The following is an 11444-nucleotide window of genomic DNA, read 5'->3' on the forward strand; positions in this document are numbered from 1 at the left end:
TCAGCACAGCTGTAATGCACTCCTGAAGACTGGATGTCTTACGGACACATGAGTTTACCTGTCTGCAGAGACAGCATCCCTGAATGAGGCATGCAGCCCATCCACTCACAGACAGCATGGGCAATATACCCCCAGAGGTCATGAGGCACTGAGTGTACCAATGACCTCAGAGATCGCTGATGTGCAACATTTCAGCTGGGAAAATGTTCAACCAATAAAAGGCTAACCACAAGGTTTAGTTTTACTGGCTTCAGTGAGGTTTCACAAAGGGACTGAACGAATTCAGTGGCTGACCACTGCAAGATAGGGCAGTTCATTCTCTTCCCTCCTGAGTTCCAGCCCCAGGCTAGTGGAGTGCACTTCTGGACTCCCTGAAATAGCATGGAAGTGCTCCTTCTTCTTTCCACTGCTTTAGTGTCCCTTTGGTTTAGGCATCCAGGGTCAATGAGCCCCAGAGCCAGTGCAGGATAAAGAGCAAGTGCACAAAGGAAGGAGAGATCATTGTCACTCAGTCTGTTCTCCTTCCTGTTGCTTTCTGTCCCCACCACTCAGTGCTCATCAGCATCTATTCATCACAGCTGACAAGAGTAAAAACTTCTGGCAGGGACAGGATGGAGCAGATCAGCTTGTGACAGAAACTGTTCTGTCTTCTGACAGAGTATGGAAAACAGTAATTTTTATCCCTCATTCCCAAATTCAGCATAAATTATATTTACATGGCAGAAAATCCACTACTGTGACATGGTCAAACCCAATGATAACTTTGATACAGAGCATCAGAAGCATAATACTAACCCTATCCTGGAGTATTGATTAAAGGCAATCTGCTGGAATACAGGATAGTTAAATACTGGTTTTGAAAAGGCACTGCAAAGTCAGGACAGCGTGTGGCTTTCAATTAATCTGACCAATACACCTACATAAGAGAATAGGGTTAGGGTTCTAATCAGTCTCCCCAGTGCGCAGTCTTTTTTACTGTCTCCAAAGAAAACAGGACTTTTAAAAGTTAATAAAACAAATGAGTTTTGTACCTCTTTCAAAGGATGGAGCCTTTAGCAGTTCTTTATAGAATGAGTAATAAATGGCACTGTCACCCTGAAATGTAATTTCTCGTTCAAGTTCCTAGGAAAACAAAAAATTAATCTCCTGTAATCTCTTTCCAGAGAAGACAATATATTTCCAGATAGACTGGTTTTGTAACACAGTACATGGTTATGACTTCACTCTACATCTTCAAAATATTCCACAAAACATTAATTTTCACAGTATTTCTATCAGGTACATAATGCTCTCTGTAACTTAGCAAACATGCTCAGAATCAGAGCAACTCAAATCCACATTTTAAGTCAGCACAAAATCCACAGGATCTTTTCATATTCAGAAATTTCATTCAACTTTCTCTACACTTCACTTAATAATGGAGTTCTTAAGAAAACAAAACCAATCAACCAAAAAACACAAAAAACCCCTCCCCAAAACCTCCCAAATCCAAAACAAACAAATAATCACTCCAAAGAGCCAACAGGTATTTCTGTTGATTAGCCTCTGCAATCCCAGTATGCTTCAATTATTATTCCATATTTTAGAAAGGTATTTTAAGGATAAAAGGATGGCATGGAAAAACATAGAGAAGCATGACAAGGCACGACAACTGTTAGCAGGAGGGAAAAAAAAAAAAGAAAAAGAAAAAAAAAAAAAAGAAAAGAAAAAGAAAAAAAAAAAACCTGTTTCAAAGACAGAGGCCTCAGTAGAAGAACACAGGATTCTGCAAGTAGTTTCAACATGACATGGATCAGATTTGATTTCAAGGACACAATTTGGCTTTTGTTTCAGTAGTTTATCTTTACCTGCCTGCTGGAAAACCAGAATTTCCGCTCATGATACGTAGAGAGGTACACAGCATACATCATTCCACTGGTGACTGCAGCGAGACAGCCAAAGAAAAGCTTTGCAAAACGCTGGATTAACAGATCTGAAAATGAACAGTCAAAAAGCTAAAATAGTCCAGAGGACTGAGAAACAAACAGTACATCCTACACATGACTCTGATTCATGAGCATCAAGTGAACTTACTGGCATGAGAATTATCACCATTAGCAGCACAGATACACTGAAAACTGGTTTGTTATTCCTGTCCTGCAGTTTTCTTTCCCAGTTGTTATCACTGCTTCACAGGATCCTCAGACAAAATACTCACTCACACACTACATTGCAAATTTTGTTCAGCAAACTTTGTTTTCAGATGAATTCCAAGAAAGAAAAGCCTCTTCCATATAAATAGAACAAACTCTAGATTCTACACAAAACACCACAAACTTCTTAAAGACATTAACAGACAGAGGTGGCACACCACATCTAACATAATTTCTGAGACATTCTATTTTCCATTCTGTTTTTGAATGTAAGAACAAAAAAAATCTGAATTTTACCAAACTCATACAAAGTGTATCTACTTCATCTGTAGCTCCCTCGAGTTAGTATGTACTTTAGAATAAAAGTTTTTGGTAACTTGGTGAGCATTTACCTAAAATTAAACCTAGTTTTAGTTCTGTTTCTTGAAAAGCTGTAAGGACTTTCTGTCTGTTCTTGTTTCAGTACCATTACTTCATGCATTTCAGCTTCCAACCAGAAGATCATTCCAGGAGCAATAAAAATATTTATTTGTAAGCAAACAGTAACAGTAAATTTCTTAACTTCCCTGTCTCTACCTCCCCAAGCCTGAAACAGTCCAAGACTACCATTTCACTCTCCAATACATGAAATTATTAAAGAACTCTAATGTGCATGCCTGTTTTCCCTTGAAATATTCAAAAACCTAATTCAAAGTTAAGACTGTTAAAAATTACTCTGCTACAAATATCTTCCCATAAAATGTAAGAGAACAATGAAAAAAACAATCAAGTCAGCTAAAAATTCTGCAGCTTACATTTTGGCGACCTTCCCAGCTTTGAATTTTCTTTGTTTCTCTCCTCTGGAGCCATTTTGTCAGATTCGGTGCAGTTTTGTTTCTTTCTCTGTCGCAGGTCTGCTGCCCCTGAAGACAATTTTTTTTTTAAGTTACTGCAACACAACACCTAAAATCACACTGGGAAACCCACACAGCAGCAGGTAGCAGCCAGTTACTGCTCCTGATTCAATCCACGGAAGATATATTTGACAAAATCTCAATTAAAGGATGCCATACCACCCAACTAAAATAACAATAAAACAGATTAAATATAAATACAACTACAGAAATGTAACTACAGAAATCAATTCTTACGTTATTCCTTAGAAAAAAAAAAAAAGTATTCCCTTGAGGCCATACTCTGGGATTAGCCAGAATCCAAACTGGAAGCTAACTGGTTTATTTCATTTGATGAACAGAAATGAAGGAAATCAGTAGTTGAGATAAGTTGATGCAGATACCGGGAGAAACTTGTGCCAATTCCATTCTACTCTCATCCTGGTTTTACGCTGCTATAGCAGTGGGATACAAAAATTGGGCTAGTCCATTACTTTTAAATTGAGATGCCTATTATTTATATGGCAAAGGCTTTTATAAAGTAAATGTAATATCCCTTTTTTCCCTGCTTTTGGATCTACTGGAACTAAGCAGATTGACAAATATTTAGTCTAACATATAATTAAAAATCCCAGTCTGCTCAGCCACACAGATCACATCACAAGACCAAGGGCTTCTGTTAACTTTTTTGTGAGCAGCAGCAGTTTGAAGTCCTGGCCCATTTATTTTACAGTCTGAAAGGCAATGAGGCTAATTCACAGACTGCAAGTTTGCATACAAAAAGACTCATTGCAAAAAGTATTTTGTAATTCCTATATTAAAGATACCCCACAATATTTACGTCATTCTGGAAGTGTAATGAACTTAATGTAACTGTAATTCATGCTCCAGAATTTTTAGCTCTCATGTTTGACCTACTGCCCAACATTGCTCGAAATTTTGCAGCCACCAATATTCTCCTGGACTTAAAACAGCTCCTTCATAAACACATTCAACCTCAAACTTGAAGTGTCAATCTTCACACCCCACAACAAAGCTTTTAAGTACTCTGGTTGTATATTACTTCAATTCTAATTCAGTCTACCTTTAATTCCTGGCTACTAGATCTAAAAGCTAGAAACTACAGATAGAAATATAAATGGTTAAAGCAATGTCTGCCTGTATCAGGATACCTGTGTGCTAACAGAGCAATTTATAAATCATTCTGAGCAAACCAAGATCTCAATGGTAACATTTTTCATGGAATGAAGAGAAAATATCTACCCTCTTAACCACGACAAGAACTGGAAAGACTTTAAAGAACGCAAGATTTAGGGTTTCCATTTATCATCATGTCAATCCAAAACAAAATGTATACCAGCCTCTCCTCATGACATGTATATCAGAAGTTTATCAGCAATGCAAACACCAAGTGCATTGCAGTTAAAAACCGTTTGTACCACACAAAATAAAACACAGTGGGAGAAAACCCTAGATCACAAAAGTGATATGTGCTTGGAAGGACAACTGAGTGCCCCCGTCATTCTAGTTATGACCAAAGCAACAGCACTGAGAACACTGGAGGAAAAGGCCTTTGCTTCTCTGGCAGAGAAGGGAACCATAGCAGAAGTATAACAAACTTATAAAGCATGGCATTAACAGCAGTAATAGATAGCTCCCAAAAAAGTAACAATTTAAAATTCTACTTCTGAAACAACAACATCTGAGTCAGCAAATGATCTTCACCTCGGTTTTCAAGACTGTTCAACATATTTCACCCCAAAGCAATAACACAAAAAGATGTGAGTGTGTTACTTCTGTTTCTTGCTGCTGCTGCAAACAAGAAAAATGCTGTTTTCACTTCAATGAATCCTTCAAACAGAGTGAAATGAAAGTCAAACAAGCTAACAACTAAAAATTATCTAGAATTTTGAACTGATGACAGTCTCTAGTAACTCTATATCCAGCACATAATTTTTCATCTGCTTTTCAGTTCCCTCTAAGTCTCCAGTTCAAACAAGTTCTTGTTCAGAAAACATGCATTCCACTTATTTTTGTGTTTCAACTGCAGAAAAACATAACTCATTCCTACTTTGTGCCACTATACTCATCTACTTTTCACCTACTAATTGAGCACTGTCTGTAATTTTTGTCTTCTCATCTAAAGAAGGATAAGAGAGCTGGGAAACCTTCAGAGAAGGGCCATGAGGGTGATTTAAGTTCTGCAATGGCTCCCACACAAGGAACAAGGAAGCAAATTGGAGATGCCTCAGTCTAGAAAAGAGGATGACCAACAGAAACATGCCAGATGTCTACAGTTAGTGAAGTGCACAAACACACTGAATAGAGAACACTGATTTACCTTTTCTAATCAAGAAGTTCTCAAATAAACCTAGTGAGTCAGGCTAAAAAGAACCAACTCATTGCACATCACCTCCAGGCAGAACACTCCTAGTCAAAGAACATTCTGTACACCAAGAGTTTGCACAGATTCATAAGAAGACGGACACGGCTGTGGAGGACAAGCAACTGGAGACTTCTAAACATACAGAAACCATGTGCAACTCCAGAAGTACTCCTGTTGAGAACAGGAGTTCTCATGCCATGGGACAAATTTGCATATGCTTGTTTTGCTCCTGCATTTTTCTGGGTGTCCATTAACAATTTTGTTTCTGCTGATTTCTCCAAGAAAACCAAATGCCATCTCCTACCCCCTACAAAAAGGGTTTGCACTGAAAAGACATGGAGAAAAATGCTTGTGTAGGCGCTACAAGTGAAACCGAATTGCAGAATACGCTGAGTTGGAAGGGACCCGCAAGGATGATCCAAGTCTAGTTCTTGACCCTGCAGAGGACACCTCAGTAATGACACCATGTGCCTGAGAGCACTGTCAAAGCGCTTCTTGAACTCTGTCAGGCGTAGTGCCGTGTCCACTTCTCTTGGGAGCCTGCTCCAGTGCCCAACCTCCCCAGCCTGCTCTGGGTAAAGAACCTCTTCCTAATACCAACCTAAACCTCCCCATAAGCAGCTTCAGGCCATTCCCTCGGGTCACCACAGAGAAGAGATAGTGCCTGCCCCTCCTCTTCCTTCCTGAGCAAGCTGCAGACTCCGATGAGGTCTCCATCAGTCTTCCCCAGGCTGAACAAACCAAGTGACTTCAGCCGCTCCTCATACAGCTTCCCCTCAAGGCCCTTTTGGATGCTAACACTTAACGAAACGAGAGAGAAGACTGACCAAAACATACAGAAAGATGCCAAAGAGAAAGTACACCCACGAAAGCATGCACGGAGCCCACAGCACTGCCGCAGGCGCTCTGCCCAGAGACAATACCAGGCGAGGGAGGAGAAAAAGACCCCATGTCCCCTAGAGACCGGCCCAGCCTCCCGCTTGGGGCTGCAAAGGACGGGCTGCCTTGGGCTGGGTTGGGGCCCGAGGGAGGCCACCTGTGTCCTGCAGCCCGGTGCTTCACCTCGGTCCGTGCGCCGCGGTCCCGGGCGCGGCCCTGGCACAAACCGCGAGGGGCGGCCACAGCGCCGGCCTGAGCCAGCGGCCTGGCCCCGGCCGCCTCCGCCCGGCCCCGGCTCCGCGGCCTGGGGAGCCGCCCCTCACCTTCCTCCATCGCCGGCCTCTGCTCGCCGCCCGCCGCCGGGTCCCTCCGCCGCTCTCTGCGGGGCGACGCGTCCGCCCCACCCGCGCCGCCGCCGCCGCCCGCCTCCCGCCGGCCGCGGGGGCGGGAGTGCTCCCGCATCCCCCGGCGAGCGGAGCGGAGCGGGCCCGCGCTTCCTCCCACGGCCGGAACTGCGGCTGCGGAGCGCGGGGGGCGGCCGGAGCCCAGCGGCGGCGCACCGGGGCACAGCGAACGTACCGGGACACAGCGGATGTACGGGGACACAGCGAATGTACCGGGGCACAGCGGATGTACGGGGACACAGCGAATGTACCGGGACACAGCGGATGTACGGGGACACAGCGAATGTACCGGGGCACAGCGAACGTACCGGGACACAGCGGATGTACGGGGACACAGGGAATGTACCGGGACACAGCGGATGTGCCGGGGCACAGCCGGGGGTGCTGCCGGGCGGCGTCAGGGCTCCCTGCGGGAGCTCCGCGCTCCCACCGCCCGCCCCAGGCCCCGAGAGCGGCCCGTCCCGGGCAGCGCGGCCGTTCCGCGCCGCTCCCGCCGGCCGGCCCCGCTCCACAGGGACCGGGCGCCTTCAGACAGGCCGCGGGGCCCCAGATTAGCCTGGACAAGGGGAGGCTCAGGGGCGACCTTATCGCTCTCTACGATTTCCTGAAAGGAAGCTGTAGCCAGGGGAGCGTCGGTCTCTTTTCCCAGGCAGCTAGAGGTAGGACGAGAGGACATGGCCTCAAGCTGTGCCTGGGAAGGTTTAGGTTGGACATCAGGAGGAATTTTTTTCACAGAAAGGCTGATTAGACATTCGAACGGGATGCCCAGGGAAGTGGCGGAGTCACTGTCCCTGGAGGTGTTTAAGGAAAGACTGGACGTGGTACTTTGTGCCAGGGTCTAGTTGACATGGTGGTGTTGGGTCAGAGATTGGCCTCGATGATCTCAGAGGCCTTTTCAAACCTAATTGATTCTGTGATTACAGAGCTGGTAACAATTCTAAGGAAGAGTTTGTGGGAATCGCCCCTTGAAGGTTTATGGGAATTGCCCCTCGGAGGCTGCATGTCTCCTGACCCGCAGTCAGGCCAACAGCCGGTCAGCTGCTGGAAAACTGATTGCTTGTCTGGCAGCTGCAAGGAAAAACTAAACCAATATGTGTGTCCTATTGGAGTGTAAAATAAGATTTATAAGTTTCCTGGATTTTTTAATAAAATCTAAAATACTTCTGCAGTTGTTGATTTACTGGATAGTGAAAGGAGTTGCTTATGCTTTTAATGATCTACAAATTATCCATTGCATTTCTACAGCATCGTGTTTGATCTGGGGTTTTTTATTTGTCAGTTTAGGGTTTTTTTTAAGTTACTGGAATAAGCAACAATAATCATTGCAATGAAAAGAACAGTAATTGTTTTAAATATTTGTGCTCAGACCATCTGTACGTGGACAGACATAAAATAAACTATTGCTCAGTTGTGCTCTAGATGTCCTTTTTTCTTAAGTCTTCTTTGTACCTGCTGTTTTATAGTTTACCTTGTTGCATTTATTGTGCAACTTCAATTTTCTGCTGATGCTCTAGTATGGATCATCCCACACCTTGATTTCAGTAAAATTATAAATGCGCATCAAGTTATTTACATGCATAACTGTGTAGCTAGCAGAGAAGTGAAAAATTCAGCCTGCTTACTCGATTTTCATTTTTTCCCAAGAAAAAAAATTGCACATGTGAAGGTGGGAGCACAAAAAATCATTTTTCATGCAAGTTTCTTTCTCCCAGAATGAATATGCTGAAATGATTGTTAAGGTAATATTGAAAATGTTATTACTGTTGCACTTCAATCTTCCAAAATGCTTCCTGTAACTAATATTATAGGAAAGTTATTTCGTTTGACAGCTTATTATGTGCCCTAAACATTGTGCTGTAATACATTACAATGAATAAATACAGGGATGTTGTGTTCATTTTCCAAGCTTTCTCTGTACAAACATGCATCATGGATCTGCATGGTGGCATTTGTTCTGTGTTTACATATTATTTCTAAGCCTTGCAGACATAACTTTCCTTTTTATTTACAAGTTCATGTTAGTGATGCTTTCCAGTTTAACAACCATTCTTTCTCTCCTTTAGAGGTTGTTGTCAGGAGACAGACACAGACCTTAGTATAATGCATTAATACTGGGCATGTTTGTCATTATACAAAATTTTTAAAAGTATGCAGTTGTTTATTTTGTAAACAAACCAAGTTATATTTTTGTTTGTTAAAGATCCCATGCCTAAAAGTATGTGTAATGTTTCAATAATCAGGTAATGACTGTGGATATTTCTCCCATTCTCCTAATTTCAGCCTTTTGTAGGGTTCATTTTCAGGCTGCTAACTTAGGGTTCTGGATTGTCAATATAGAGTGGTTTTGCTTATTTTAATTATTTCAGATTCTTCCCTCCCCAAAGCTGTACCTCTCCTACCAAAGTGTAAAAAACATAGTGCCTACAAAAGTGTATGTGGGACAAAAATTTTGCTTAAGAGTTGGAAAGGTGTGCTGTCCCAATGATATGGGGACTGCAAGTGGGGGGGGGGGGGGGGGATATTGAGGGTTAATGATAATATGGAAGCATTACTTAAAACTGGACCTAAGAAGTCCTAAGAAAATTAGGTTACACAAAATATATAGAACCTCTGGGATTTTTCCCCACCTATTTAATTATTTTCCTATCTTATTTCAGCACAGTTTCCAGTGGTTCTGATTGCTTCAGCTCCTGGCTGCCTTGCCTAGGATATAAGTGAGCCAGGCTCTATTGTCATCTGCTGTATTGTAAAACATGGAAAATACACATTAAATCAAGGCAGCTGATTTAGATTTGCACTGTGAAACTGAGCTGGGGACATGGAAACATGCTTTGGCTCTGTTCTCTCTTAGCTTCAACCCTCTGGCAGTAAATCTATGTTTTGATTTCTCCTGAGGCCTTTGGAATTTCTTGAAGAAGTGCTCCTCCACAGATGGAAGACACTACAGATGTGATTGCCATGACCATCTTCCTGGCCTTTCTACTCTGTCTCTTCTATTCACTGTCCTTGAAGCAGCGTGAGATCCTGCATATTCATTTTCTTTGCTTCTTCCTGTCACTCCTTGTGCTTCCCTGTAATCTAGAACTAACTCATGTCACCCTGTGTTTAGATGTGTGCGATGCTCAACAGCCTCTCATCCTGTACACTTTCTCTTCTATGTCCTTCTAACCATCTCATCATCTTCTCATCCCTTTTTTTTCCTCTCTCCATCCCACCTGAAAGAATTCCTTCTTTGAGTTTTCACCCTCTTAACTGGCATTGATCCCTATCTGTTGCCTTTATCTGTGCCCTGTAATTTTCTGTTAGTTTCTTGCTTTTCATCTTACCTCGTAAGACCAAGCCACGTCAGCTGACTAGTTGCTGTATTGCTCCTTCAGCCCAAATACCTGCAGAGCACTGTATCAGTATTAAAGTCATGGTAAATGGACTACAGGAGAAAAATCTTGATAAATGTTACTTCATTTAAACACACGCACAAAAACACACACCCATAGTGGTGTGATTTGCTTTCTGTACCACTTCCCTCTTTCTGCTCTTGCTCTAGTTCTTGTTTGTGCTGCAGGTGAAGTTCCCCGGAGCAGGAGGCTGACCCTTATATTTGTGAAACATGCAAAGTATTATGTACCTGGCCAGAAATAACAGTAAGGGAGCGTAACTGGCCATAGCTGCCTTGCCCTCCACATGGCCTCTGCTCTGTGAGGAGGCCCACTGCTCTGCTGTTGTCTCTGTCCTTTCCCACACTCCTTTTTTCTCCCTGAGCTGTCCCTTTGACTTTTATCCAAGTATAAAGCCCTTTGAGGTGGATGACTCACAGCTCTGCACTTGCTTTGACTCACACTTTGCCACCTAGTATGTTGGTCATCTCTTACTAAACTTCAATTTGTTTTTTTTTTATTGCTAATGACGACAACCCTTGCAGCCCACATCTTTGATTTCACTGTCATTTCTGCTGGGTGAGAGCTGTGCTTGTTTTCTCTGTGATTGCTCAAAGCTGTATTTCCCCTTTCTCCCTCTTCCTGGGTTTGATTCCTTTTGGTTTTTTAAACATCCCCTGCAGATTTCAGGGTCTGGAGGCTCTTTTGAGTCTGGTCCCCAGCTGTTTGGACTGCATTTCTGAGGGTGACGGTGTTGGTCCCCACACAGCCTGCCCTGCCAGCATGGAAAGGCAGTCTCGTCCCTTGCCTCCCCATGCAGAATCCTCACCATTCATCAGCTGCTTGACCAGGAGCAGCTCATTCCCCAGCTTCCAGTGGCATTCCCAGTAACACACCCTGAGTGATGACAGAGTTGGTGTCATAACACAAGTGCTGACGGTGAGGGCTTAGCAAACACTTCAGCTAATGCAAGACAAGCACCAAAATTCAGGTCTCTTTTCAGGCATAGTGTTGTCCCTGAAGGGCAGGCCTAGCATGACTGGAGTTACTGAAACCCCATCCCTGGCACTGACATCAGCAGGAATGACTGATTACATATAGGGAATTGCCCTTGCAATATTGTGCTGGCCTTTTTTATATAAGTATTTTTCAGAGAAGTGGTGCAATGTGATCTTTAATGTATCTTAATGTCTTACTAAATATACTAGCCAGGCACATCTCCCATCCCAACATAGCAACCAGCAGTCTTAGCCCCACATTCTTGTCTGACCGTGTTACAGCTAGCAGAAGAAAGGGCGATATCACTGCTTTTGATGGGTTTCCAACTTTAAGCAGGAAGCAATTTGGCCTGGTACTTGAAGATTATAAATCAGTAATACAAGTCATAGCCCAAACAC

General features: G+C 43.2%; 1 protein-coding gene across 4 annotated transcripts in view; it reads right to left on the minus strand.

The window, feature by feature from the left end:
* The window catches only part of DPY19L4 (dpy-19 like 4), a 32936-nt gene extending 26166 nt beyond the window's left edge, over nt 1–6770 (minus strand). For 3 of the 4 annotated variants that reach the window (XM_066178531.1, XM_066178541.1, XM_066178559.1), the window contains exons 1-4: nt 6593–6770; nt 2927–3034; nt 1848–1972; nt 1032–1122 (exon numbers count right to left, since the gene is read on the minus strand). In XM_066178531.1, coding sequence (XP_066034628.1) covers nt 1032–1122; nt 1848–1972; nt 2927–3034; nt 6593–6731 — 463 coding nt within the window. In that variant the 5' untranslated portion in view covers nt 6732–6770. Of the gene's footprint in view, nt 1–1031; nt 1123–1847; nt 1973–2926; nt 3035–5991; nt 6191–6592 lie in introns of those variants that run through there. The other variant, XM_066178550.1, reaches the window with a different exon arrangement.
* Between the last annotated feature and the right edge of the window lie 4674 nt (nt 6771–11444).

This window comes from Chamaea fasciata, unplaced genomic scaffold (assembly GCF_029207755.1).
Source record: "Chamaea fasciata isolate MVZ Bird 193981 ecotype frontalis unplaced genomic scaffold, bChaFas1.0.hap1 SCAF_1, whole genome shotgun sequence".
NCBI lineage: Eukaryota > Metazoa > Chordata > Aves > Passeriformes > Sylviidae > Chamaea > Chamaea fasciata.